A 27463-nucleotide genomic window follows, 5' to 3' on the forward strand; every position below is an offset into this window, starting at 1 on the left:
ACCCACCCGGCACTGAAACGTAGCAATCTAGGACCTGTTTGGCTTGCAATAATCAACAGAATTCATTTTGACAAATCCTTAAACATTTGTCCTTTCACATTGTCCTCATGTCACGGTACTGTAGAGAATTATCTTGATAAAAAGGGTTCTCATTATTATTAGAGTATGAGGTTGATATGTTGAATTCTTGTGTACTACTAGAGACTTACATGAATTAGGCCAAAAAAACATTTTGAATCCTTTTTAAAAGATAAACTTTTCACAATCATCTGTTCTTATAACGGACAAATCTCATGTCTTCATCAAATTTTCTCGAGGAATGGTAGGGAGCCATGTCCACAGACATTTCGGTTAGTTGTCGGTAATATCTAATTTTTACAACTGTGTACTCAATCCAACGAATTGACTAAACCGGAAAACTAATCCCACAGCCGTGACCCAATTTAATGTCAGTACTATTATATATAGTGTACTTAAAAAAAGTACTACGAGAATTTTTAAATTCAAAATCTGCTCCCAGAATTTTTCGCAATGACTTTTAATTAAATTTTTTTTTGGGTCAAACGGAAACTTTACTTTAATTACTTTTGTCCCTTTCCTTTTTTCCCCCTGAATTGCAAACAGGCCGTAGGGGTGGCAGCGGCACTAGCAAAGCTAAAAAGCCCATTAAATGTGGACTGAGGTCCGGTCCAATTTTTTTTCAGTGTCCAGTTGTTTCAATTTTGAGTCTTCGTGTGCCCCTGCCAGACTATAGCAAAGATCTGAATCGTTCATTTTGTAGAGGTCCTTGAATAATTCATCCTCTCAAAAAATTAGCTTGATCGAACATCAGTAGATACATGAATGAAAAATATTTGTACAATAAAAAAAATTGGCTGGTAGTATCACGTTTCCAATAAAGTGACGCGTGGGTGGGAAAGCAGACAAAGCGTGATACGTTGGCGCTTTCCCGTGTAAGCGTGACTGGGAAACCCGAACATTGCAAAAAGTTGCGGCCATGAGCAAAATTACGCGTCCATTATCAAAAACGTGCGCCTTGGAGCAAATGTCCGCGGGCACAACTACTATAGAAACCGTGTTTGCCGTTCACGTTTTCCTTTGACGCGTGGAGAAAGCGTGATACGTAGGCCCGTTCCTGTATAAGCGTGACTGGGAAACCCGAACACTGCAAACGTTGGCGGCCATGAGAAAAATTCCACGGCCAGGATAAAAAACGTGCGGCCATAAGCAAATGTTCGCGGGCACAACTCAAGTTGAAACCGTGTTTGCCGTTCACGCTTTCCTTATTCCTTCTTCCCGCAACAAATGGCACAGCGCTCCAACGAAATTAGTACTCCCAACTTTCCTATATTAAGAAACCCCCAAAGGACCCAAACCCTAACCCCGCCATGAGAGACGAAGCCGAGAATCGAAGCAACGTCAACAACAATCCGGAGAAGAAGAAGAAGAAAACCGACGGCCAGTTCGAGTTCTGCAGAGTCTGCAGGCTGAACCACGACCAAGGCCGTCGCCACAAGTACTTCCCCAACCACGCCAAGTCTCTCTCCTCCCTCCTCTCTCGCTTCCAGGAAAAGCTCTCCGACGTCCGCTTCTTCCTAAAAAACCCCAGCCCTCTCCGCCCCGAGCACGCCTCCCGCAACCGTCTCTGGTGCGTGTTCTGCGATTCCGACGTCGTTGAGGCCGGCAGCTCTTTCGCATGGTACGTCATTCTCCGCTAATCCTTCCATTTTGTGGCTCGAAATCGTAGTGAGAAGAGAAGAATTCTCGATTATTGAGAATTTTGATATTAATGCAGTTATAATGCTTTCTTTGTTGAGACTTGGAGAAATTGTGTTTGTTTGGGGCTGTTTTTCTGTGCAAGAGACGGGTTGAAGCTCAATTTGGTTCCTGCGTAGCATCAATTTAACATACTTTTAGAGCATCTCCGGTCGTGTTAGCCATGTATTTGACAATGTTGCTCCTGTTAAGACAATTTTTGTGACATCTGCTATTTTAGCTGTTTGATTATGAACGTTAATGTTTCAATCAGTACCATCCTAGGTAATGTGGCAAACATGTACTCCGTAGGCCGTAGCTTTTCTAAATGTTGTGCAAACTTGGTTCCATACTTGGCAAAGCATTTTTTTGTCTAAAGATTTGGCAAGCCAGTGAAGATTTTCAAAGCCGAATCTAAAGCCAAAGATTGGCTTTGGCAAGAGAAATGGCTGACTATTAGAGATGCTCTTAATGAAGGTTTTATGTGGGATTTAGAATTCTAATCACGAATGACTTTAGAATGAAGAGTGAAGTAATGCAATAGGGCATCGGGTTTGCAATCCATTAATGTTCTCTTATTTGTTTTCGATTGTTGTGCTGTTAGTGGTAATGCAATCAATCATCTGGCAAGTGCCGAGCATTTGAAGAAGTTAAAGAGTTTTATGTGGAAGCACGGAGGTGGGATGGAGAAACTGGATTCCTTCAGGCTTTCTGAGACAGATTTAGCAAAGGTGCATATTTTCCTATAGAATGTCAATTGCTGTTTAGGGATTTGTTTTGTTCTGTATACTTGTTTGTTACATGTTCCACATCCCATGATTGTGTTATTCTTGGCTGGCTGGTTGTTAGATGCAGCCACGGCAAAGTAGATGTTTTTATTTATTTATGATTATATGCTAAGAATCTCGGAGAAAAACTGCAGGCATGGGTTTGCATTCTCTTATAATCATTCTTCATTACCTAACTTATTCCTTAAGTCATGTCAGCTGCAACTGTTGATGTATTTAGGTTTTAGTTCACGTCTTTGTGTTGGATAACTTGCTGATAACTATTGTAAACTAGAGCAAGGGAGTTATCTGGATTGTTACGGACCTGCGTTATTGTTTCTCAAAAGCAAAATTCCTGCATAAAGTACAAGTTGGCAGTTCACCTTCTACTGTTTTGCATGACGATGCCTTCTCTTCGCTTGTCAGAGTTGTACGTTGTCCTAGATATGAAGTATTATATGATAGGCTTGTTGCGATTCTTCTTACCAACTTCCGACATATGTGGTTTCCTTATATGAATATACTCACGAGGAGATTGTCTGTTTGATAATGCTATTGTAGTCTTATTATATTAGTTTCGGTTCTGTCTTGGCTTTTCGTTGTTGTACATTTAAAAAAAAAAAAGTATAGGAACTAGGATAGCTGATGATTTTGTCCACTTCATCCACAAAACTATGGCTTTTTCTCTTTAGCTTCATCACAGTAATCATTACTTCTGATCTTTATGTTGTTGCAGTGGGACAAAAAGTGCACGTCACTGTTGAGTGAAGCTGCTAGTGAAGGATCGCGTGCACCTTTAATTGGGCCTTCAAATGATATCCACAATGAACTGAACTCTGAATGTATAGATAGTTTTCAAGAAAATACTAACCACTTTCTTGGATCAAAATTTTCAAATAGTGTTATGCCTTTACAAAGCTATACGAATGAGAGATGTCAGGTTTCCCATTCAGAAATATCTGATGTCAAGAAGGTTGGCCCTCTTCCCCATGATGCTAATGCATATTTGCCTGCGGGCACACAATATGATACACATTCATGGGCTCCGAAGTATTTAACAGGTATCCGTAGTTTGAATTCCGGATATTTGATGCGATTCAATCTGATCGTTACCTGTTTTAAGACTCTAGCAGTGCTCCCATGTTGGCTGAGAATGCTAATGGTTATTTCTTTGTCCTTTTATTGTGACTCAGGTTACATGGATAGCCAACAACCTATGGTTTTTAATGGCGGGAATTTCGCAGCCAATTTTTATCCCAGTAGTGAATGGGTAAGTATGGGTGTCGATATTGTAACAACCTCTCCTCCCTCTCTAGGGATCCTGTATCTCTTATCCGCGTTTTAGTTATGAACTTTTTGTGTTGTGGATGGAATTTTAATTTCCTGGCACAGATTTCAGATTTACTAACCTTGTCTTCTCTGTATTTTACTGGAAAAGCTTCCCTTCTGAGTCTCCCCACATTTGTGGATGGCTTGGTTGGAAAATTTCAGTAGATATCCTGTCCATATGATGCAAACCAGACAGAGAAAGAAAAGAAGCTTAGAATTTGGCCCCCTTTCTTCCCTTACCCCTACCCACACCACATAAGAGATTTACTACTACTACCGCCGCTGCTGCTATTGTAGTTGTAATTATCATTTGAGGCGAGTGAATAAAGTTTAATATACGAGGTAGGAGAACGTACTTCCTTACCTTATTCTCACCTCATGAGCCCCAAAATGGTTGTCCTACCACAGGTGAGACATGTTAGGGGTGTTGATGATTGTTTTGGTTAAAATTCCACCAATGTGAGCTACTTCAAAAAGTTCAGTTCTTCTAAAATGAGGCACATGGCATGTTGTTATTTTTAGAGTAGGGGAAATAGTAAAACAGAAAATGAAAACTAGAGTGTTGGTGGAAATGAGAAGAGAATACTGAAAGTTGTCATTGTGCAATTCGCGTACTTTTGAAATGAGGACGTTTAGATGGGATACTATCAGAAAGGAAAGCATGGGAGAAATAAAAATGAAGTTTGGAAGAACTTTGAGGTGCCACAATTGAGGATAGTTGAGGGGTTATTTTATGACGTTGAGAGTAACCCGACCCAAATTGACATGAGAACCTGGAGATGACCAGAAAGAATTTAATTGTAGAATCCAGAATTGGTACTAGTTTACGTGTGATAGACACTGTTTGCTACACTTTTGGTAAATCTGTCTCTTTTGATTTAATATTTTATTGTATGAACTCAGGTGGTGAAGAACAGAATGCCCCCCTTTAACTGGAAATAGTTCACACAGGCCATTGTGTTTGTTTTAATGTACTTTTCGGTACACACCATTATTTGCCAATCAATCAAGAAATTGTCCATCCAGGTTTTTATAGTTGGGAATTGACATAACCTCCCTCAATTGGAACTTGCAATACTCGTTTGTGGCAGAATCAAAGAGAGTATTGGACATCATAATGTAATGTATTGTTGGTATTCTTTTTTGGGGTCTTGTAGCCATGTGACCTCATATACTTAGATTTACCATTACAAATGTGTGGATTATGTTGATTTTTTGATGTCCTGTCATTTAGTACTCAATTCCTTTACATTTTCACACTGCATACCTGGATCCTGGGACTGCTTTATGTGTATTTTCGATCTTGCTTTTTTCATGGTTGATTGCCTGTTTCTGATCATGGGGTTTTTAGTAAGCTTGTGCTGAAGTTCTCATATTTGGGTTATCAATCTATTGGCAAACATTTGATGATGTTGATTTAGATGTACCAGGCACATCCAGATGAAAGAATGGTTAATGGAGAGAGCAGTTCTCAGGGTTAGTATTTTTTTTGAGGCTTAGTTCAAAATAAAATCTATACTTATGCATCATTCTGCTCTGTATTTTCTGGGTGGGACAGTGTATGAAGTAGAACTCGTGTAGGTCACCTTTTGCAGAAGGAGATAGATGTGGTGGAGTTTCTTTTTACATGCATTGCTCAATTCTCCTCTTGTTGCATTAAACTCTACAGGGTTGCATAATCTCACTCAGATCTCTGCGGCAGTTCAAGAAGGAGCTAAAGGAAATGTGCATTCTGGGGCACCTCCTCCCTGGTTTGATGCAACTGAAGAAAATCTAAGAAACAGTAAACTAACAGACGGACTAGGAAAGAATAACCTTGCTTCTTCTCTCAAAAAGTCGGGGAAGTCCCAGAAATTGAATCCAAAGCGAGTGGGAGCTGCTTGGGCTGAAAAGAGAAAGATTGAGCTGGAGATGGAGAAGCGAGGGGAGATTGCCACTGATAATTTTGACGTTAACTGGCTACCTAATTTCGGCCGAGTTTGGCAATCTGGTAGCCGAAAGGAATCTAGAAAAGAATTTCAGGTGGAGAACAAAAACTCCCCAAAGGGTGAAACTCAGTCAGAGACATTGATCGAGATACAGCCTTATGTTAGCAAACGAAAGGTAAGACTGGCATTTTTTCTGTCACTGTTGAAAAAACTCTGATTACTTTTGAAGGCTTTCATTTTGTTTTCTGAGGCTAGATAATGGGAATTCATAATTTCTGTTATGGTATGATAAACATCAATGTGGTACAATTGTGCAATTTTCTTCACAATAAGGATGTTTTCCATGTGAGAGACTGTTTTTCAGAGTGAATGGAGTGCGTAAAGCTGACATGAATCCTTCTCCTATTGCAGCGAACAGAGGTGGAGCAATGATACTTGACAAGCTTCGAATTGGAGATACAGTGGGGGCAAAGATTTTGTTATGAATAGGAAGGTAATGGACGGATTCACCTGGAATGCATCAACTCGGTTGCCTTTAGTCATTGCCAATGGAGTTCATTTGGTGATACACGAGTGTATATGTTCATCTGACTTTGAAATTAGCGCAGTTGAGAAAAGCTGAGATCCCTTTCTGTTTTTTCCCCAAATCTAAGGAATCTGAGTGAGGAAAGTACAATGGTTTGCTCTTGTTTCAGTTTTTGGGTGCCTTTTGGGATTTTCCTGTGGATGCCGAAAATGAAAAGGCTCATTTGGTGCAGAATGAATTTCCTCAAGGCATTGCTCAACAGGTGGAAATATAAAGAACATAAATGGCCCTTGCCACGTTCCTTAACAAGCCCTCTGCCACTTTGTGCTGCCTTCTGACACTCCGGAGTGTATGATGACAACTTTACCCGCAGGAGTATATAATGACAACTTCCAGGGGCTCATGCCCGATTATGAGACTGCTTGTTGGATGTCCGAGGCACCTTGCTCCGACCTGAGCTATGCAACAAGAAGACCCCCATGGAACCTTGCTGGAACTGCTTGACAAGAATTATTGATACATGTGGTTTTGAAATTGACTAATGTTGGGAATGTGCCTATCGGTCATCAGATGCTCCTAAATGTAAGTAATTTTTTTTTTTTTTTTTGTGGTTTTGAGATAAATATTTTACACCCGAGCATGTTGAAAGAAGATTATTACGAGATTATGTAATCATAACTGTAATTTTCGTCATCATAACTGTAATTTTCGTCGTCATCTCCATCGTTATCACCAGAGCATCTGCAAAGAATATTATTACAAGAATGTGTAATAATAACCATAATTTCCGTCATCCTCTCCATCGTTGCTTTCATTATTGACATTTATACCGAAGAGAGATAAAGATAGAAATAATTTACAGTATATAATAACAGTGCCTGCAATTTCTATGCTGTGGTAAATTACCATTGGTCGTAAATCATCGTCGTTGATATGCACCAACTCCGCGTATTGAAATTGTCAATATTGTTAAATCTCCGCGTATTGAAATTGTCAATTTTGTTAAATCTCCGCGTATTGAAATTGTCAAATACTCCATTATTAACAACCATAGCTGGTCGCTCCCATAATGATTTCACTTTTTTTTTTCTTAATACCCTCTCACATGTTTTAGTTACTCAATTATTTTTATTAGCGCTGTCGATTTTCTCTATTACTAATCTCATCCATTATCAATATATTTTTTTGATCGGCAATATCCATTATCAACATCCTTTATCAATATTAACCTCTTCCACCACTGGTTTCTTTGTAGCTACCATCCCAATGCTCTTTTCCGGGATGGCTCGACAACAGCCTCCAATGGCATAAGTTATGTCCAGCCTAGTACATGAGACCAAAGTTATGAATCTCGTACTGTATCAGCCGGTACGTACCGATATTGTCCAAATCCGTTACCCTCTAATTTCGTGCCGGATATGGATACTCCCTCATACCCTTCCCTTCATCCGTTATGGGATACAGATTTGCTCAACTTGGTACGAGGATTCATCAGAACCCCCAAAACATTCTCATTCGAAACATCATGGAACCTCAAAGCTTTCCCAAGCCCATACTTTTGCTTGATGAGGAGATCATCCAACTAAGTTACAGTAGCAGCAGGAGGGAGAGAGAGAGCGCTTTGTGTGGGTCAGTCTCGGACTCGTCGGCGAAAAAGTCAAGCTACTCTTTGATTCGAGTCATATTGAATGAAATATATACCATTGGTTGATATGGGTTATTGAATTCACTAATGATGTATTGACAAGCTTACAGTGACGACCAAGCAGTTGGTCAACATTTCCCAGTTGTATTTTTTTAAACGTCTCTTTGCTCAAATTAGAAGTATACTTCTCATAACCTTGACCTTATCTAACCTCTCTTCTGAGTTCTGAGGATTACAGTCCAGTTTCAGTTTAGATCTGCTAGATTCCAAGATGAATTGTATCAGAAAAGTTCATTCACGCCAAAACTTAGCTTAATTATAAACTTCGATAACTGCTTAAACATCACATTAGCGGAACACAAAACGCACTACTTTTAACGGTTAATTAAATCGTTTAGTTTAGTTTGTTACACAAATTTGATTTAGTTTCATATATATGAATATCGATGTTCGATTAACGTAACGTTTAGTGCGGAAAAGCTTATGCATAAGCTAGGAAATGAAGGGTTCCAATGATTAGTTTGGATCCCAAGCAAGTTCATAATCACTCAAAAGTCAAAACTGGACCAGAGCTCAATCCAATATATATAAGCGCTCTCTCTCTCTCGTCTACATCCAACAGAGGAATTATTAATGACTACTATCTGATCACCTCTCTCCCTAGATGCTGCTCTAAACTTTAAAAAACTTGCAAGAACATTAAGATTTATTCTAGATTAATAACTTGTTCAGTGGTTAAACTCAACAATGACTTCATACGCATTCCTCACAGATTCTAAAAGCCATGATACCTCAAAAACTAATTACTATTAGGACTGCGTCTTCAAACAAACAAAATGAAAAAGAGAAGGAAAAAAAGGACTGCGTCAATGAAGTTTTTTATTTCGTCTAAATACCTCTTTAGAAAAAACAAGTATAAGAAGGCAGCACTGACGTGGACATGCGACGCAACAAGATAGGGGATGACAGGAACCATTTGGCAGTCAAATCTCCGAAAATTAAGGGACACAGGACACGGCAATACGCTCAGGAAAAATATGTGATGTGTGTTTTATGATATAATACCATATACTATATTGTTCTTCACGTTTATCTGTGTCATAAAACTGTTTCACCACAAACCTTTAATCACCCGCACGTGTCTTTATATTCAACCAACCATCATCTACGAAGTATGAGTACTTCTAAAATCATGTCGTACCCGTAACGTTGTACTGGGCACGGGTGCTTTGCATGGTACTCTAAATATGTAGTGTCAGAAAATTTTCACCACTTTTTCCATACCCCAAAAGTACCCTAATATGTCATGCCCTACTCATCTAAGTTCATAAGACTTCCTTTTTCAATGTGTAGCATGATTGTAGAATAAAGATTTTGGTCGCTATGTTCTTTAGTATAACGGCATTCAACACTTATGTTTACCTTAAGTTTGTTTTTGAACTGCTATTTGATGTTGGATTTCTTATTGCCCAAGTGATTTAGTTATTTCTTTTAGTTAAAATGTAATTATTATTTTTAATACATTGCTCTAAATTACAAAAAATTATTCTTTTATTGTCATACTACAGGTGTACCCCTACCTTACTTTGTTCAGGTTTTGCCATATTGACGTACTTGTACACGTGCTTCTTAGACCATCTATCATACAAAAAGTAGACCCCCATGATTGTCCTAACTCTAACGCGCTCCTAAAGTGCCTCTGAAGTGTCCAAATGGAAAAGCTAGAAAAGTATAGGACATTGACACACTGTTAAGTATGGTATGGAACACGTGTCCCAAGAGTGTCGGTTTCCGCCAAGTGTCCGATACTGGCACATGATGCCCGGCGAATTGTCCGTACTGTATAGACAACAACTATAAGAGCTGTGCTTAGCCTTCTGGAGTGCTCAGCCGTTTAACAATGATAACAAAGTCCTTATTCAAGATTTTATCAAATTCACTCCAAGCTTAGTTCTCTTTTAAGACCCACCAAACCAATTTCTCACATGTATCAAGCACCTCCAATAGGTCCCAATCCAGCTTAGTTCTCTTTTAAGACCCACCAAACCAATTTCTCACATGTATCAAGCACCTCCAATTGGTCCCAATCCAACTCCCTTCTTGGATTCCCTGTGAGTCATTTTCTATCAAAAGTTTTATATTCACAATATCGTGTTGATCTCCAAGTAAACTATCATTTCTGGTTTATTCTTACACTTTGTTTCAAGGAAATTCAATAATTTGACAGACTCTTCCCACAGATCTCTACAACATATATGTCTCTAACCGATATTATATAGTCCGTTTAAAACCCAAAATATTAAGGCTTATAGTCAACGGTTTAGCTTAACCCCCGATCCCAAAGGAGACTAGGTGTGCGCGTGACTTCTTGAATTGAAGGGCTGACTCATTCGTTCAAGAATCAAGAACCTACATAACAGAGTTGACATTTCATTGGATCAACCGCCAAGGTTCCTCGAAACTCCTTGAACCCTATGTCATCTCAGCTATTGCTCAGTCGCGTGACCGATGTGGCATTTTTCTGTCACATGATATGAGAAAAAAGTAGTTTTCGGTACAAGTGATGACTCCGTCTACCAATGCTTATTCTCCTACCTTCTTTACCTTCTTCGCTAATCCTTGATCCTTAGAAATTCCTCTCCTACTCTCTTAATATACTTCGAAGTTGGAACCATATACTATGCTCAGAATCTTCAAACACAAATATCAGGGTATGATCGGTAACTGAGAGTGAGTTAGGACAAGGGAACATGGATTTCTGAGGCAGAGCCGTGCCATGATAAGCCTGGTTCAATAAAATAAACTAGTGAGCTTTATATTCCCTTGCCCATTCAAAAGTCAAAGACCCAAGAGTACACTCAAGGAACATAATTTAAACAATTGAGTACAGTATGTGAGTGAAGTCACAGTTTAGATTCATTCTGCACCAAGAAATGTTCTTGTGAAGTTTGGCTCGGTCTTCCCTTTAACACGAAAGTTCAATGAAATTAGCTCTCTAATTCTGTCTCTCTTCCTTCATCTTAGTTGACTCCTTCAGATATCCTATATATTCGATTCACTTCATCTTCCACAGCTTTCCATTTCAAATACACCTAATTCTTTATCCCTCCTTTTGTTTCGTTCTTCCCTTAGTTCTTCCTTGGTTCGCAGATTAGAAGAAGAGCAAAAAGACATGATGGGGAGGAACCGTGAGGAACATATCACCTTGCATACCAGTTCTAAGGTAAGAACTCATATTTCAAGGCAAAAGTCTGTTTTTGTCCAGTTAAGTAATGTTCTTGAAGCTGTGTTTGGATCATGGATTTGTGGAGGGATACATGAAGGTAAAGGAAACCCTACGAAGATAATGAACTGAAGAGCCTAAAATTAATCTCATTTTCCTATGCTTGTGCTTATATTCCATAACTCCCTTCATAAACGAAAGATCCAAACACAGTTTAAAAGTTTCCATGCCTAAAGCTTTGCAATAATCCTAAATTCTAATGATAATTGACAACAAATCAGGCACCAGTGGAAGGTGATTTAAGGAAGTGCGCGTTTGCTTCTATTCCCAAGCCACCAATCCAACATAACAGACCAAGCAGCAGCATGGTCATCAAGGTAAAACTGAAATCCCAACTCATCTGTGTTATTCATGGATTCCTAATCAAGTCTTGATACCTGATAATGAAAACAAAACTTGGTGGAAAAAACAGAAAGCCAATACGGTGATACCTGCTCACATAATAGCCGAAGCCATATCAACACTCCACGGTCTTGATCTGAGATGGTCAGGCCCGATCACGCCAACTGAAAGGCAATATGTTGAACAATACGTCCTTGCGAAATACCCAGAATACTCCAATGCGCTAGTTGAAGGAGGAGAAAAGACTGATCTCTACAATCTCTGCATCAAAGAAGAGCCATCAGATTCCCCATTAGATGACAAGCGGAAATCGCCACGTGTTAGTTCCAGAGACTCATCGTCGACACCCTCATTTGGAAGCAATCTCCCTGATTTAGACAAAACCCAGTTGGAGGCATCAAGGTTGCTTGACATTCTAACTAAGAAATCCTCATTTCCAGGGAGTTTTATTTCCATTCCAGAAATCCAAGCGAGAAACAAAGTTTTGAAGCACTGCGGATTACCGGATGAAGAGTACCTTGTTCTCTTTACTTCAACGTACAAAGATGCAATGATGTTAGTAGGGGAGAGTTACCCTTTTTTCAGGGGAAACTTCTACATGACTGTTATTGGTGAAGAATCCGATTACATAAGAGAGTTTGCGAGTTATAAGGAATCGAAAGTGATTGTAGCACCAGAAACTTGGCTGGATTTGAGGATCAAGGGATCGCAACTCAGTCAGTATTTTAGGCGGAAATGTAAGCATAGTCCTAAAGGACTGTTTTCTTACCCAGTCGATGTGAATGGGACACGTTATTCGATGCATTGGGTATCGGAAGCTCATAGGAACTCATGGCATGTTTTGCTTGATGCGACCACATTGGTTGTGGGAGAGGACCGGTTGAACCTCGCGCTTCATCGGCCTGACTTTGTGTTGTGCAGTCCTGATAATAATCGTGCTGATCATTCAACGATCACCTGCCTTCTGGTCAGAAGAAAATCCTTTGATACACCTGTTTCAGCTCAGGGATATGAGTAACATGCTTGTATGCTATTATATAAGATTTTGCTATAAGCAGCCCACTGGACTGTAAATAAGGTGATGGAATTTTAATACACATCTCACAACCTCAATGCACTTCCCCATGTGTAGTTCTATACCTTCATCACATATACCAATGCACTTTTTCACCTTATTGGAGTGGACTTTTTTGAGCATTTTCACCTTATAAGATCTGTGAAATAGTAGAGAAAATTTTATGCACTTCTGCCCGATGAAGCTCAGAGTGGGAACGGCTGTCATTTCAAACAGCTCATTGAACGGTTAATCTTTCCAAAATCCCAGATTGATAGCATCGCCAGAAATATCAATTGCTGTCACAAGTTCATAAATCTTCTATGGTAATGAATGTGGTACTTGATTCTCTTTCCTGCAAGTTGATAGAACCACAAAACTGACTTGAGATTAGACCATCTTTGGCCTATGCAGGTTTTCTTCAAACAGAACACAAAGTTTCTCAATCCACTGAGAATTGTAACAACCATGACGGTAAAGATAAACAAACATTGGCCATTTGTGCACCTACTTGTGCAGACTGCAGAACACAGTAAAGTTGGCCCAGGATTTCAGATAACTTACCTGAAAGGGCTAGTTAAAGGCAATGTCATTTGGTGGTTAAAGCCAGGTTTTCTTCAAACAGAACACAAAGTTTATCAAGCCACAGAGAATTGTAACAACCATGACTGTAAAGATAAACAAACATTGGCCATTTGCGCACCTACTTGTGCAGAACATAGTATAGTTGGCCCAAGATTTTGAATAACTTACCCGAAAGGGCTAGTCTCATTTGGTTCATTGCTGCTGTTAAAAATAAGGGCAAAGTTCACTTTGACTACCTGTGGTTATCGCCATGTGCGGATATCCCCTCATGGTTCAAAACTGACCACATAACCTACCTGTGGTTTTAAAAATGTGCGGATAGACCTCCTGCCGTCATGTTTTCCATCCATATTAACGGACACAATATTAAAAGACCGATACACCCTCATCATGTCCCTTGATTCTTCTTCTTTTTTAAATCTAACCACACCATCCCCTATACCAAAAATTGAATCCAAACCGTTGATATTGTAAATTTTGACGAGTACTACATTTATGCCAAAATTTAAGTAAATAAAAAAATGAAAAGCTCATGGTCGAATCGATTTTGTTATGAAATTAAAATTTCAAATTTGAATTTACTAAAAGTTAGATCACTTGGTTATTGATGCCTAATCGAGATGATTTTTTACAGTGATACTCTATTCTTTATTTAATACATTATGAACGACTCAGATTACATTCTAGAGACGTGTGAGATACACCTCTGTTAATATGGATGGAAAACATGACGGCATGGGTCTAGCTGCATATTTTCAAAACCACATGTAGGCTATGTGGTCAGTTTTGAACCATGAGGGGTATCCGCACATGGCGATAATCACAGAGAGTGAAAGTGGACTTTGCCCTACTTTTTTCTTTACCCTCACAGTGTATCACCACAGCACCAAAGGGTGCTGCCCCATCTCTCTAAATCTCCATCTCTATACTACACTGTCTACACTGGTATTCCTCTCTCATTCGTTCACATATACATACACGAAATGAAAGAGGAAAACACGGCAAAGGCTATGATGCTCCCAAGTGGTATGGGAGCATCATACTCCCAATGAATTATAGGCAATACTTACCATTCACTAAGGCAACACTTACCATTGTATGGTAAGTTCTGCCTTATACAATGGTAAGTGTTGCCTTAGTGAATGGTAAGTATTGTCTGTTCTGTGGTAAGTAATCTTCCGTTTTTTAGATCAAAACCGCCTCATTTTTAACAAAACCACCCTATTTTTAGTTTTTGGTTTTGATCTAAGGGCTGTGATTTATCTATTTTCAATCCAAAGGCTGTAATTCATTGGGAGTATGATGCTCCCATACCACTTGGGAGCATCACAGAAGTTTTGGGAAAACACAAGGCTGTCTACACTGGTATTCCTTTCTTATGTGAAGTTATGAAAAAGCGGAGCAAAACCTGGGAGTTAAGTCGTGGTCCCAGGATGGGAGACAGCGGCGCGTGGGTAACAATATTGGGTTTGATCCTCTGTGATCAAATCTATTTTCGTGAAAATAATTTCACACAAATCATCTCTGATTACAAACTAATCAGAATTTGAATAATATGATAATCAACATGGTACATCTTCTTGACACGATCAACAACTTCAACAATTTAGATCATAAAAATAAACCGGAATGAGTTCACAATTTACAAATTACACATTACAAGAGAAACATAGTGATATTAGATTTGCTCTAGTGTGGCCAAATCTATTTTATTAAAAATAAATTCATACAAATCATCTCCGATTGTAAACTAATCAATATTCGATTAACGTAATATTTAACAAGATATATCTTATTGACAAGATCTACAATTTGAACAGTTCGATTATGTAAAAAAACCAGATTGAATTCACAATTTACTAATTACAAAGTTTCAACATACTTCTCATGTTCAACTTGAGAAGTCTTAATTAACCCGGGCGACGTCGTTTTTGAAGGACCTCGCGTCTGATAAACGCGAGCTCGTGTTGACTTCCTTGTCCTTCAAAAAATGCAGGCCTTAATTATCTTCTGTTTCATTTCCCAAAAAATAGCGAGGAGAGAGAGAGAGATGACCGGAGAAGAGGTGGTGGGCCTCGCTGGCCCAAAGGTCGTTCGCCTGCTCTACTTCGTCGGCGGCGGATGTAATAATCTTCTTCTTCTTTAGCCACTACTATCGATCAATTCGTATTGATTTTTGTGTGTGTGGTTGGATTATGCTCATAGTATTCAGCATTGTTGTAATTAGAAACCCTTTTGGGCGATTTTGTTTCAGTCATATGCACGGCGGCAATCAACAAGTGGAGATATATTCAACGTAAGTCCGTTCAATTACCGGAGAAACCGTCCAATGCGGTACAGAAAGCAGTCGAAGGATAATCAATCGCCTCGTGTTTTAGGGTTCCATCAAAGCTCAGTGAGTAATTCATACATGATGATTCAGTGGCCTCTTTGCTGCAGAAATTTGTATTTGGAGATTGAAATACCCAGTACTTTTTTTTGTAGACAATTCGTGATCCAATGCAACTAAAGTCTGGACCTTGCACACATACATCATTAAAGATCAGTGTCTTTGGGCTATGGAGGTTCCGTGTGATGCCTCTTGGACTATGAGAAAGCTGCTTGGTCTTGGAAGGTTCGGTCAATCCCTCATTAAATATCAGATTGGTAATGGAGAAAGGACCTTCTTGTGGTGGGATAATTGGCACCCTCTTGGTCCCTTATATGATCGATTTGGGGATAGAGTGGTGCATAATGCTGGCAGATCTTTAAGGGCTAAGGTGGCTTCAATAGTGGAAAATGGGGCTTGGAGATGGCCCAGATTAAGAAACCCCCTTATTCAGACCATCATCTCTCACACTTCTCAGAATTTGGTTACACACCCTGAGTAATTTGGGTGCCTCATCGTAGGGGTATTTTCACTATTAAAGTCTGCTTGGGAAGCTATTCAGGAGAAATTCCCTATTCAGCCTCGGTTCAAGGTTATTTGCGGTAGTCATAATGTCCCTAGATGGTCTTATACTTTGGTTGGCAGCTCTTCGTAGATTGAGTACTAAGGACAGATTGAGAAACTGGGGTATGGTTGTGGATGCTCTTTGTTGCCTTTGCCAAGATGAGGAGGAATCACATCATCACTTGTTCTTTGATTGTTCATATTTTACACGTGTTTGGTAGTACATGGTGTCAAAGAATAGAGTGGTTGGCATTCCAAATAATATGGGAGATGTCCTTGATTGGTTGCAGGGCAATGTATCTTGGGATAGTTTCAGATTCGTTAGTTTGAAGTGTACATTGGCAGCTATTGCTTATGGTCTTTGGCAGGAAAGAAACTCTCGTATTTTCTGTGCAAAGATGAAGGATCATACATAGGTGGCAACAGATATAGCCAATGGGATTCGTGCTTTCCTTAGCTCTAGAAGGAATGTAATTCGGAGTATTTGTGAGATATGGGTCCTGCCTCATAGGATCATGCAATCTGTATAGTTTTTTTTTTACAGTGTGTTCTTTGATTTTGTTTTCTTGTTTAGAGTTGTTAAGTATGGCTGCTTGTATTGTTGTTTCTTGTAAGGAGATTCTATCCCTTGTACTTTGTTTCTTGGTTTGAGCCTAATAAAATTTTGTGCACTTATCAAAAAAAAAAAGGTCTGGACCTTTTTTGTGATTTATAGTTATCAAAAAAAGAAAAGAAAAAAAGTCTGGCCTTTTCAATGCGCATATGTAAATATATTTGCTCAAATTTTCAAAATGTTGATGAGGGTCGGGGGGAAGTTAGTTTAGTTGGTGTGGATTTGGATTTTGAATGCTTCGATGATGTTTAGGTAATGTAAATCTAATGAGAACGAGGGAAGCGGTTGAATGTGAAGAATTTTGCAACGAAGTTGTGGAATTATGCTTGGTGACCGCCTTGCAATGCTACCTATGGTTAGAATGACCCTAATTATTTGGCGAAATTATTAGATGAGACTAACCAAAATAAACATATAGGCTTCGTTTTGATGGATCATGGATGGATGTGGAATTGTGGACCTATAGGTGGCTTGTGAGAAACAGTGGGAAGATGGACTGGAGGTAGAAGTGGCGTATTTTATCGAAATCTTATGTAACTGCGATCCTTGTTTTTGTTTCGTTCTCAACATCACTGCAATCCTTAGCATGAACGTTTTTAATTCGCTCCTATTTGGTGGTCATTTCAAATCCAAATTCCAGAGCGATAAAGCTCCAAAACTCAATCTCTAATTGTCATTTTGAGCTATTCATAATGTCAAATCCCTTCAGTTGAAATCCACATTTATCAGAACAAGCCTTAGACTACATAATCTTGATCATTCTAACAAACATAGATGTGCTCTCCGCTAGGGTCTTTTGTTCTTCTGGAGCTTGGGTTAGACTCATTTGTCACTTAGGTTTGAGGTGGAAGTGATTCCAAGACCTCCGGTGTCACTCTGGGGAAGCCCACCAAAGCTATGTTTTGGGCACGGGTGGGAAAGTGCCTGAGTTAGTTCATGCGATGATTGATATCCTTTCGGTTGAATAGGGAAATGGATCATTTTTCTGTTGCCCTTGTAGATATGATGTGTGCTAGAGTTATGTTCTTGTGGGCCAATATAAAATTTTATACGTGGACTCCTAAATGTGTACGTATAGTGTAGTGCATGATTGTGTGAGCATGCGTGAACGTGCACGGTTAGCTGGCCGTTCTCAAATGCGAGTCTGGATTAAAGAGAGATTCTTTGGGAATGTAATGCATACCAGGAACATATATGTATTGAGCAGAAAAATACGAGTATTACGAGATTTCCATACAACTAAGACATGGCTTCATATACCAGAGGAAAGACAAGACCATGAAAAATGGCTTCCCCATGAGTGCAATGTGAGTAAATATGTACACTTGCAGTCCTTTTTTCATAAATCCCTCCTCTCTTTGGGTAATTTCCATGGAGCTAGATGAAGAGACGTCATTGTTTTGAAAACAAAGCTGCGCCCGACTCCACCAGTAATGACCACAGCACTTGCACATTTTCACATGAGAATGATTTCACATCCTCATACAGAATGTTCGGTCTCGAACTAAAAAGAATTGATCGACGTATTTGGGTGCTACTCAAAATTGCAATGGAAGGGAGAACCTATTTGAAACCACAATGCCAAGAATAAAATGTATGGATGAATTAAGCCGCAACTCATGACTCCCTCTTTGTCGTTTGGTCTAGAACAACTTTTGGTTTCTGTCTATACACAGGAAACAACTTAAAGAGCCGAAAAAGCTTATTTTCGAGGTGCTCCATTTAGATGCTTTTTGCTTATAATTTTGAATAATCAAGTACAAGGAGACCTCTATGAGAAGAAGACCTTTGGAGAAACAGATGAAAGAAATGGAATCCAAAGGTCAAAAAAAAAGAAAAAAGAAGAGAAGATTTCCAGCAAGGGCAAGCGATGCAGATAAAATAAGACAGAAGATGTTTTGTGTCGAGTAAAACCAAAAGACGGACGATCCGAATCAACATGACAACATGCCCAGCATCGTTTGCCTGAATGCAGAGTAGGTGGTCTGCAAAAGGTAACATAATCGCTATTTAAGACAAACTGGCCATCTCCTGGAATCAAATAGTGAAATACAGAAGTGAAAAAATCCCAAAAAAATCATAGCACTGTGATAAGTGTAGTACCTACATTTTTCCTTGCACAACCGGCAACTTAGCAATACAGAGCCAGTTGCATAACCACTCTGACATGTATTCCCACCAACCATACCGCGTAGAACACAAAGACACGAATTTGTTGCATGTATCATCATTTGGATCTTCTTCTTCTTTTTTTGATCGGCGTCATCATTTGGATCACCGCCATCAACTTCGACAGGATGGGCTTGAGCACATTCAGACCCATTATGTTTGCTCCACGAGTCTACTAGACACTGGAAAAGGAAACTTTCGGACTCGAGAAAAATATTCTCAAATGTTTGTTGACTTTACTTCCAGCATGAGAGACTCAAATTCTGCGAGAGCAAGAGTTTCTTTGCAGCAGTCGCATCGAATGCCATCTCTGGTTATCCTGTCCTCAAGCAATACTTGAGTCCTTCTATGGTTCATATATTACAAAGCCTTCGCTGTCTGGATCCAATCCCTTTTTCGAGTGACGACCCACTAGAGCATCTCTTTCCATGTTCTCTCTCCCTCCGACATGATCTTTGCATTCCCCTCTGAGACGTATTAGCTGGAACGTCTTGTTCACTGTCTGACGATTTCTGTTTTGTTCCTCTGCCGACATTGTTCTTTTTAAACGTCTTCTTTTGAGTAACTCCTTTGTGTTTCTTATTTGCACCCTCTGTTTCTCCCTTCAATCCCGTTTTGTAGTCCCATTTTCTTCTTTGTTATCCTGAAAAGGGGTATGGAGGATCATTGGATCACATGTTCTTACATTGTCGTTTGGCATCACCTATTCAGATCATAGGATATTTGTTGCGTGGCATTGCCTTCTTTCGCAAAATTGCTTTTGGTTGATACTATCATTTTTTTTGCAACAAAAAAGAGAATCGATTATAGTACTGTATCATATTTTTACTTTGTTGGGCTACTTGGTTTGGAAGTGGCTGCTAGAGGACAAGTTTGACAACATCGCTCATTATTAGCATAAAGTGTGCCGTTTGCCATCTTCGGGCCTCACGTTCTCTTCCGTTTCGGGAGTCCTCTCGTTCTTTCTTTTTCCCTCATAAATTTGAGAGCAATGTGTGATTTGTAGTTTGTCTTTGATTAACCTTCTCCTTGGCACTTTGTTTAAGTGGACAAGTGTCCTCCTTTCTTATATTTGGCTCATTTTTAGAGTAGAATTTCTTGTGGTGTGATGGAAAAGAAAAGATATGGAAGACAGTTTATTGGACAATCACAAAGCCAGGATCCAGAGAGGTACCAGTCGTTACTTCTTCTATTAAGTCTATGGGTTTCCAAAATATCTGCCGAAGAATGGTTGTGTGTTGAGCCAGCAACAAATCCGGAAAGCGGCAATAGAATCCAACCTGGACAGGAAGCAGACAACATGAGCTATCCATAAACCGCTAAGGTAGGTTTCGGAGGCTTTTCCCCTTTGTTTGTGCCATAGTTGCAATATCTTTCGTTGTGATCTGTGTGTTCCGGATCCTTACGTGCCGGGGAAGTGTTGGAGTTTTAAACTAGTATATGAGCCTGGGAGGCCTCTCTACTCTTTGCTAATTGATTTAGAGTTGGATGGTTTAACAAAAGGTTTACAAACTCAGTGCCACCCATTATCAAGAAACCTCATGAAATTCAATATGCACTAATCACCCAAAAAATGTCTCATTCAAAGATCAACCGATGTATAAAATTACACTCCAAACCTCCAAAGATCTTCCCCATCAACCCCTATTCAAATCCAACTCAACAATTTCTTCACAAATGCAGCTTCCAAAAGGTGGGTTGATTTCTAAACTAAAAGCAGACTCTTTTAAAATAGAAAACTTGTCTTCTTAAGACCATTTTGTGCAATGAAACTCTTCAAAAGCGAATGTAATGATTAATTCCAGAGCACTTGAATTTCATGTATTCCTTATAAAAAACCATCTTCTCGGATTGTAGTAAGATTCACCATCTTGAGTCTTGATACATTCAAACAAAAGCAACAATAGAATGATGGAAAAGTACAATCAAGAAACCTCAAGAAAGTGAATGGCGTTAATGGAAAAAAAATCTCTTCAAAAAAACAACCCATATGTACGAAATTACACTCCAAATCTTTGGAGATCTTCCCCATCAACCCCGATTCGAATCCAAGCAAACAAATTCTTCACAGATGCAGAATCCAAAAGGGTTGATCTCTAAAATAAAATTAGACTTTTAAACAAATAATTTGTCATCTTAACACCATTTCGACAATGAAACTCTTCAAAAGTGAATGCAACAACTAATTCTCAGAGCACTTGAATTTTATTCATTCCTTCAAAGGAAAAAAAAAAACCATCTTCACGGAATGTTGTAAAAATCATAGATTCATCCTCTTGAGTCTTGATACAATATGACCGAAACAAAAATAGAATGACAAGTTGGGATTTCGCGGAAGTTTGGTGATGCCCACAACACATTCATATTGAGATCCAATACTTAATAAGTTTTGTCGCAAAGGAAAACAAGAGTGACACGAGAGATTTAAGTGGTTCGACCCAAAACCAGCCTGCTCCACCAGAGATAGATACTCCACTATATGAACAATACAGAGCTTTACAATACCAATACCGGAGCCCTGAAGTTATACACACTTCCCCGCTCACCCAGTGTCCATGAGCCCCAAATCTCATGGGTTACCCGCTCATTAGTATTATTTCTTTACCCTCACAGTAATAATAGTGTTCTAAATGGCGGCCGCCCAGGCCGCCTAGGTGCTTGGAGGTATCCTGCCGCCACGCCAATAGCCCTTGGCATTTGATTTGGCCCCCAGAGAGGTTTGGCGGCCGCCTAGGCGGCCTTGGTGGTCTTGGCGGTGTCGTCGGCGTCCTAAAAAAAGTATATATAAAAAATAATACGAGGGAGGTGAGCGAAGCCCTACTACTTATTGTCTTATTCAACTTATTTGCTAGTTGTTACTACTTAATTTCATTTGGGTTTGTATTTTGAAGTTTGAACTAGCATTATGCATACATGGAATATAGTTTGATTGGATAATAATTTGTTAAAAAACATAAAAAATAAAAAAATCCACCGAATTGCTTGGCACTGCCTAGGCGGCTTGGCGCTTGGAGGTGGGTCTCCGCCCAACTACCGCCAAGCGCTATTTAGAACATTTGACTCACAGTGTATCCCCACAGTACCAAAGGGTGCTGCCCCATCTCTCTAAATATCCATCTCTACACTACAAATACACGAAATGGAAGGGGAAAAAACAAGACAACCATTAATGGTAATCATGCCTGAGATTTTCCAGATTTGGGCGTAGCTTCTTGGGACAAACAAGGCTGCCAAGTTTTTTCCTTTTCACAGATGGGCTGATTTCGAACATGACAGACAAGCGCACACACACTGACACAAGAGAGGTAAGTATTAAAAAGTAGTTACCGATTCCGAGATCAGGATGAATGAGGGCGATGTTGAGACCGGAGCTTCCCGTCTTCTCCATCCCTTTGTCGCCTCTTCTCTCTCTCTCTCTCTCTCTCTCTCTCTCTCTCTCAGAAGAGTATTTAATTCTTTCTCTCCTACGATCAATCAATCAGTTTATGGCTGTGGCTGTGGCCAATTTAAAAAAAAGAACCGGTAGTTAAGTCGTGTTCCCAAGATGCGAGACGGCGGCGCGTGGATAACAATATTGGGTTTGATCCTCTGTGTCCAAATCTATTTTCGTAAAAATAATTTCACACAAATCATCTCCGATTATGAACTGATCAGCATTTGATTAATATGATGTTTGACATGGTTTGTCTTCTCGACACGCTCTACAACTTGTACAATTTAGATCTTGAAAATAAATCAGAATGAATTCGCAACTTGTCTTCTTGACACGCTCCCAAAGCACGTTCGCCTGCTCTACTTCGTCGGCGCTGGATGTTATGATCTCTTCCTCTTCTTCTCCCTTATGCCTCTACTAGCGATCAATTCAGCATTGTTGTAATTAGAAACTCTTTTGGGCGATTTTGTTTCAGTCATATGCACGGCGGCGATCAACAAGTGGAGAGATATTCAACGGAAGTCCTTTCAATTACCGGAGAAGCGGTCCAATGCGATACAGAATGCAGTCGAATGATAATCAATCGTCTTGTGTTTTAGGGTTCCATCAAAGCTCAGTGAGTAATTCATACATGATGATTCAGTGGCCTCTTTGCTGCAGAAATTTGTATTTGGAGATTGAAATACTTAGTAGTTTTTTTTGTAGACATTTCATCGTGATCCAATGCAACTAAAGTCTGCTGACTTTTTTTTGTGATTTATACTGATCAAAAAAAAAAAAAAAAAGTCTGGCTTTTCAATGCGCATATGTATTTATATTTGCTCAAATTTTCAAAATGTTTATGAGGGTCGGGGGAAGTTAGTTTGTGCATTTGGATGTTTCGATGAGGTTTAGGTAATGTAAATCTAATGAGAATGAGGGAAGCGATTGAATGTGAAGAATTTTGCAATGAAGTTGTGGAATTTTGCTTGGTGACTGCCTTGTGATGCTACAAAAGCGTAACTTCAAACGTTGAATGTTTCGATGATGTTTAGGTAATGTAAATCTAATGAGAATGACGGAAGCGGTTGAATGTGAAAAATTTTGCGATGAAGTTGTGGAATTATGCTTGGTGACCGCCTTGTGATGCTACTTATGGTTAGAATGACCCTAATTGTTTGCTGAAATTATTAGGTGAGACTAACCAACATAAACATTTACAACCCCTTTGGCAATGGAGGTGAGAAAAGAAAAGAGAGGGGAGTGGTCTCCCTTATTAGTGAGAAAAGAGAAGAAAGGGTTGTGGTTTCTCACCCACTCACGCATCCAAACAATCTTGATAATTGTTTAAGCATCCTGTTAGGTTGTTTTCGAGTGTAGAGTTGTATGACTTCATTCTGCATTTTTTGATAACAAACAAATGAAACAACATACCGTCCTGACTTTGCCGATAAAAATAAAAAACATCCTGATTTGGAGCTTGGAGGTACGTCGCCCCGCTGCAAAAGCATGGGCCATCTTAGCTGAAGTAAAACGAGTGGGCTCTTAGGGTATCGCGAAGTGCTATTTTGTATTGAATGGTATAAAGTTCATGAGCATTTTAGAAAAGCATCTCAGACCAATTACCAAACTATATTAATTTGCTAACCAATTTTATCACCACAATTCTAGTAATGTTAAGAGTGCAATGAATTGTTGACTCTTTTGTTCTGTCAGTTTAGCTAAATGCTATTTTCTTCTCATAGGTGGAGTTTTAGAACCCTTCTTGTGGCATCTTCCATCACATTATTCTGATAAATAAATTAAATTAATAAATTTTTATACTAGCAGCTCATATAGCGTACAAAATGATAGGGTCAGCATGTCAACGGAGGATAAAATTATTAATGGCACTGTCTTTTTCAATTATTATTCTTGCATTTCATGTTATACCTAGGCTGGTTTATACAGTGACAGAAAATTTGTCAGAAATAGATGTATTCTATTTTTGTTTTACGTAAACTACTTGTATTACTCCATTTTCTCTGTGTGCTTATCTTTTTCGCTGCTTTACGTTGACGTTCTGGTGGCCTTTTGTATGTTCAGTTTTGTGATAGTATTTTGTTTCAGTTTTTCATGCAGGCAAAGACAATATGTCCCTCGGATCCACATGTGTATAACAAACTTGGAGTTGTTACTCATCATATGAAGGAGTATAGTTGGTCGGATGCATGTATCAAAAGAGCCATTTATAGTTGCTGAAGTATTGTCAAAACAAATGACTCAGGCGGTCTGAACTGGTATTTTTTCATGTTCCATCATTTGTTTTGTCAGTAGATCCTAATATACAGCAATGATAAGTGTGATTAACCACTAATGTTCTGGGAGAATCAGATAAAATCATCAAACTCTCCTCTCCTCTCTCTCTCTCTCGGTTCTCTGCTGTTTCTGTCCTTTCACACCTGCTGGTGCTGCTTCAATCAGTGTGTTTTAGTTACCAAAATACAATGTGCATCTAAGTAGCATTCTCAGTTGAACTTGTTATACTGCTGGAGATATTCCTATTGCTAGTATAATATGAACATTTTTCTTCTGTTAGTTTTTGTCGTGGAATGTGATGCATATCTTGGGTAGCTCTTCACAAAATCTCCTCTACATTTGTTTTGTCGAAATTTAAGCAGCTGCTTTCATTATCATAATTGTCATTTAATGCTATTGCAGGTATAAAAAAAGCCGTGCGGTGGTTTGAGAAGACTTTGGCTCAAATTCCGTCATCTTTAAGGGAAATGTGGGAACCAACTGTGGTTAATCTGGCCCATTCATTGAGAAAATTAAAGTACGTTTAATTGGCTTCCAATACTTATCAGAAACAGTATTCCATTGTGGTTTCCTTATGCTTACTCTTTGACACTAATAGGGTGTTGGATTGGTAGCAATACCAGCCAGCATTTTCTCCTTAACTTTTATTGTGTGATGTTGGTCCATGACACAATTCACCCGACTTGTTTTGTAGTAGCATCTTATAATCAAAAGTTTAGCTGGCTATAGATTACATTCTGGTTAGGTTTTGGCAACTCCGTTCCTATTTAGTATTTGCCTTGCCATGCTTTTTTTAGACCAAGTCCAAATATGTGTGATGGTTGTGCACATTGTCGTCTTGGTTTCACAACCGAAAAGGTAGTGAGAGTGGAGGGAGTTTACTGAATGCCTGCAAACTCTAGTGTGATGGTGGTTACATTGGTGACAATGAGAGACAAAATTGCATCGGCAAAGAACTTTCTACTTTGCTGAGGAAAAAAGAAAAAAGTACTTACAAGCGAAATTGTTTCAAAATTTGGAGTTTGTAGGAGTCTGAAGATGTTGAGGATGCTGAGAACACCATGTTCAGATCATTCCTTGACTTCTCTTTGTAACGTGGCCTCTTCGCGACGATCATGCTTTTGATGTCTTCTTCCAAGTTCGCTTACATAGTACTACTGTATTTCAGGAGGTACCATGAGGCGATTACATACTATGAGAAAGCACTTGCACTATCAACCAGAAGTTTGAGCACCTATGCAGGTATTGCCTAACCTTACCATTTGCAGGTACATATTATTTGCGCAGATTTTAATTATTTTTCGCATCTGGTGTTAATATGATACTGAAGAGGAAGTTCTACATAAATATATCCTTGTGATCTTCTGCAATCAACTTGATCAATTGCATCAAGGAAACTAGTGTTTTTCAACAGGAAAGTACCCTTTTCTTTCTATGGGAACTGAGAATCACCCGTTTCGTTGTTAACTAGAACAAAATGTTATTTTTGGCATGTTGTGAATCTGCATTTTATATTGCAGTGCTCAAAGAGGATAATACTTAGTTTGTTTCCAGGATAATCTGCACCAGAGTGAAGTGATAAAAATCATATGGCCTGAAATAAATATGATGTTTCAATTACCAAATGAAAAAAAAAGAAAGGTTATTCCCAGACTTTTTAGTCTTGGACTAACTTGGTTTGCTGTCTCTTAATGCATTGAATAATTCAGCTCTAAGTAACTTGTATGGTTGGGTAAACGAGCATTTAAGGGAATGCTAAGGTTTCATGTGAGAAAGCGACCAAACTATTATGGCCCGCCACCTCTATATTAGAGTCCCGGCTTTGTCTCCGCTTGCCTTTTGGGATGAATTTATCTTGCTGATGATTTCTGTGCTTCTGCAGGATAATTTTACTGCAGCAATTACCTACCATCACAAGGTATGTTAGTCCTAACTTGAGAGCTGGAATGAAAGACATCACATATTACAACATTCTCTCAGTCCCATTTTTGTGTCCTTTTTTCGAAAAAAAGAATTATATGGTTTTCCCATCTTCCCCTCCTCTCTTGACCCTTCAATTGAACTGACAAATCCAACTTGAATTGAAGGGCTTTTTGGAAAGTTCAAGTTTGTAAAGTGCAATAAGTTTTCTCAGCAGTCAGCATTAGCAAACACATTAGCATTTTGCATGAAGGTTTCTTTTCCTTACTTTCCAATCTCAAAAGACATCCAAACATCAAAGCACCCTATTATTTGTTGATGTCCAGTTATCCTTTCTATTTATCAGGCTTTATGACTGAAACCAAATGATCAGTTCTGCACAGAAATGTTGACATTAGCTCTGGTGGACGAATGCCGCCATGGTGTAGAGCCCAAAATGGATTCTCATCAAAACGATTTATTTTTATATTGAGAACATGAAAATTACTGCCCATGTTGTATTTTATGTAGCCAATATATAAATTAGACATGATGAACTAGGTATATTTTTTGTTGTATCAGTAGAAGAAATATCTGGCATTTTACTTGTTTATTTATTTTGCAACCTGTTGGCACGTATTGAAGCCTTTGAACTGAATAATTTTCATCACCTTTGATTTATACGATGATCCTCTTTCTCATATACTAGTTGTATTCTCTCCCCCAAAAGTTCTGGGATCTTTGTATTGGGTTGGCTGGTGATGGTTTGTGCAGCTCTTCTACAATCACACAGTTTTTACTCTCTCTGCTTTAACATGAAATATGTTTCTGTTGTTGGGCACATATGCCATTGGTGGAGTTAAAAAGGAGAGAAAAAGCAATATGTTTTTTAGATTTGAGCAACTGAAACCGGTAGAATTGATATA

At 39.0% G+C, this 27463-nt stretch overlaps 2 protein-coding genes, 1 long non-coding RNA gene and 1 pseudogene across 8 annotated transcripts; 3 read left to right on the top strand and 1 right to left on the bottom strand.

Moving 5' to 3' along the window:
- The first annotated feature begins 1318 nt into the window (after nucleotides 1-1318).
- On the top strand, nucleotides 1319-8228 carry LOC131311138 (TITAN-like protein). 3 transcript variants are annotated; one of them, XR_009195411.1, is made up of 8 exons: nucleotides 1320-1699; nucleotides 2360-2486; nucleotides 3259-3583; nucleotides 3716-3792; nucleotides 5273-5327; nucleotides 5521-5954; nucleotides 6191-6887; nucleotides 7561-8228. XR_009195411.1 is itself a non-coding variant. In XM_058338476.1 (7 exons), the coding sequence occupies exons 1-7, from the start codon at nucleotides 1389-1391 to the stop codon at nucleotides 6209-6211; spliced, it is 1341 nt and encodes a 446-aa protein (XP_058194459.1). In that variant the 5' UTR covers nucleotides 1319-1388; the 3' UTR covers nucleotides 6212-7098. The 3 variants fall into 3 exon arrangements, 2 of the variants coding, with proteins under 2 accessions (XP_058194459.1, XP_058194458.1); XM_058338476.1 differs by lacking the exon at nucleotides 7561-8228 and having other exon boundaries at nucleotides 1319-1699; nucleotides 5282-5327; nucleotides 6191-7098; XM_058338475.1 differs by lacking the exon at nucleotides 7561-8228 and having other exon boundaries at nucleotides 6191-7098.
- A 1822-nt stretch (nucleotides 8229-10050) lies between these two features.
- LOC131311141 (uncharacterized) lies at nucleotides 10051-22367 on the bottom strand. 4 transcript variants are annotated; one of them, XR_009195413.1, is made up of 5 exons: nucleotides 22256-22367; nucleotides 12716-12984; nucleotides 12345-12567; nucleotides 11665-11836; nucleotides 10051-10735 (listed from the first exon to the last, which is right to left on the bottom strand). It is a non-coding gene; the product is annotated as an uncharacterized LOC131311141 (long non-coding RNA). The 4 variants fall into 4 exon arrangements; XR_009195415.1 differs by lacking the exon at nucleotides 10051-10735 and adding an exon at nucleotides 11183-11556; XR_009195414.1 differs by lacking the exon at nucleotides 10051-10735 and adding an exon at nucleotides 11183-11573.
- On the top strand, nucleotides 10744-12692 carry LOC131311139 (uncharacterized). The gene is made up of 3 exons (XM_058338477.1): nucleotides 10744-11173; nucleotides 11455-11550; nucleotides 11646-12692. Exons 1-3 carry the CDS (start codon nucleotides 11123-11125, stop codon nucleotides 12591-12593), a joined length of 1095 nt encoding a protein of 364 aa, XP_058194460.1. The 5' UTR covers nucleotides 10744-11122; the 3' UTR covers nucleotides 12594-12692.
- On the top strand, nucleotides 15145-27238 carry LOC131311140 (anaphase-promoting complex subunit 6-like; annotated as a pseudogene).
- Nucleotides 27239-27463: the final 225 nt, after the last annotated feature.

This window comes from Rhododendron vialii, chromosome 12a (genome assembly GCF_030253575.1).
Source record: "Rhododendron vialii isolate Sample 1 chromosome 12a, ASM3025357v1".
Taxonomy (NCBI): Eukaryota; Viridiplantae; Streptophyta; class Magnoliopsida; order Ericales; family Ericaceae; genus Rhododendron; species Rhododendron vialii.

Bases quoted from the DNA above. Each gene is read 5' to 3' on its own strand.
- LOC131311138 (XM_058338475.1), top strand. From the start codon at position 1,389: ATGAGAGACGAAGCCGAGAATCGAAGCAACGTCAACAACAATCCGGAG. The intron at 2,487-3,258 runs GTGCATATTTTC...ATGTTGTTGCAG, and splicing joins CTGAGACAGATTTAGCAAAG to TGGGACAAAAAGTGCACGTC. The intron at 3,793-5,272 runs GTAAGTATGGGT...ATGTTGATTTAG, and splicing joins TTTATCCCAGTAGTGAATGG to ATGTACCAGGCACATCCAGA.
- LOC131311139 (XM_058338477.1), top strand. From the start codon at position 11,123: ATGATGGGGAGGAACCGTGAGGAACATATCACCTTGCATACCAGTTCT. The intron at 11,174-11,454 runs GTAAGAACTCAT...ACAACAAATCAG, and splicing joins CCTTGCATACCAGTTCTAAG to GCACCAGTGGAAGGTGATTT. The intron at 11,551-11,645 runs GTAAAACTGAAA...TGGAAAAAACAG, and splicing joins GCAGCAGCATGGTCATCAAG to AAAGCCAATACGGTGATACC.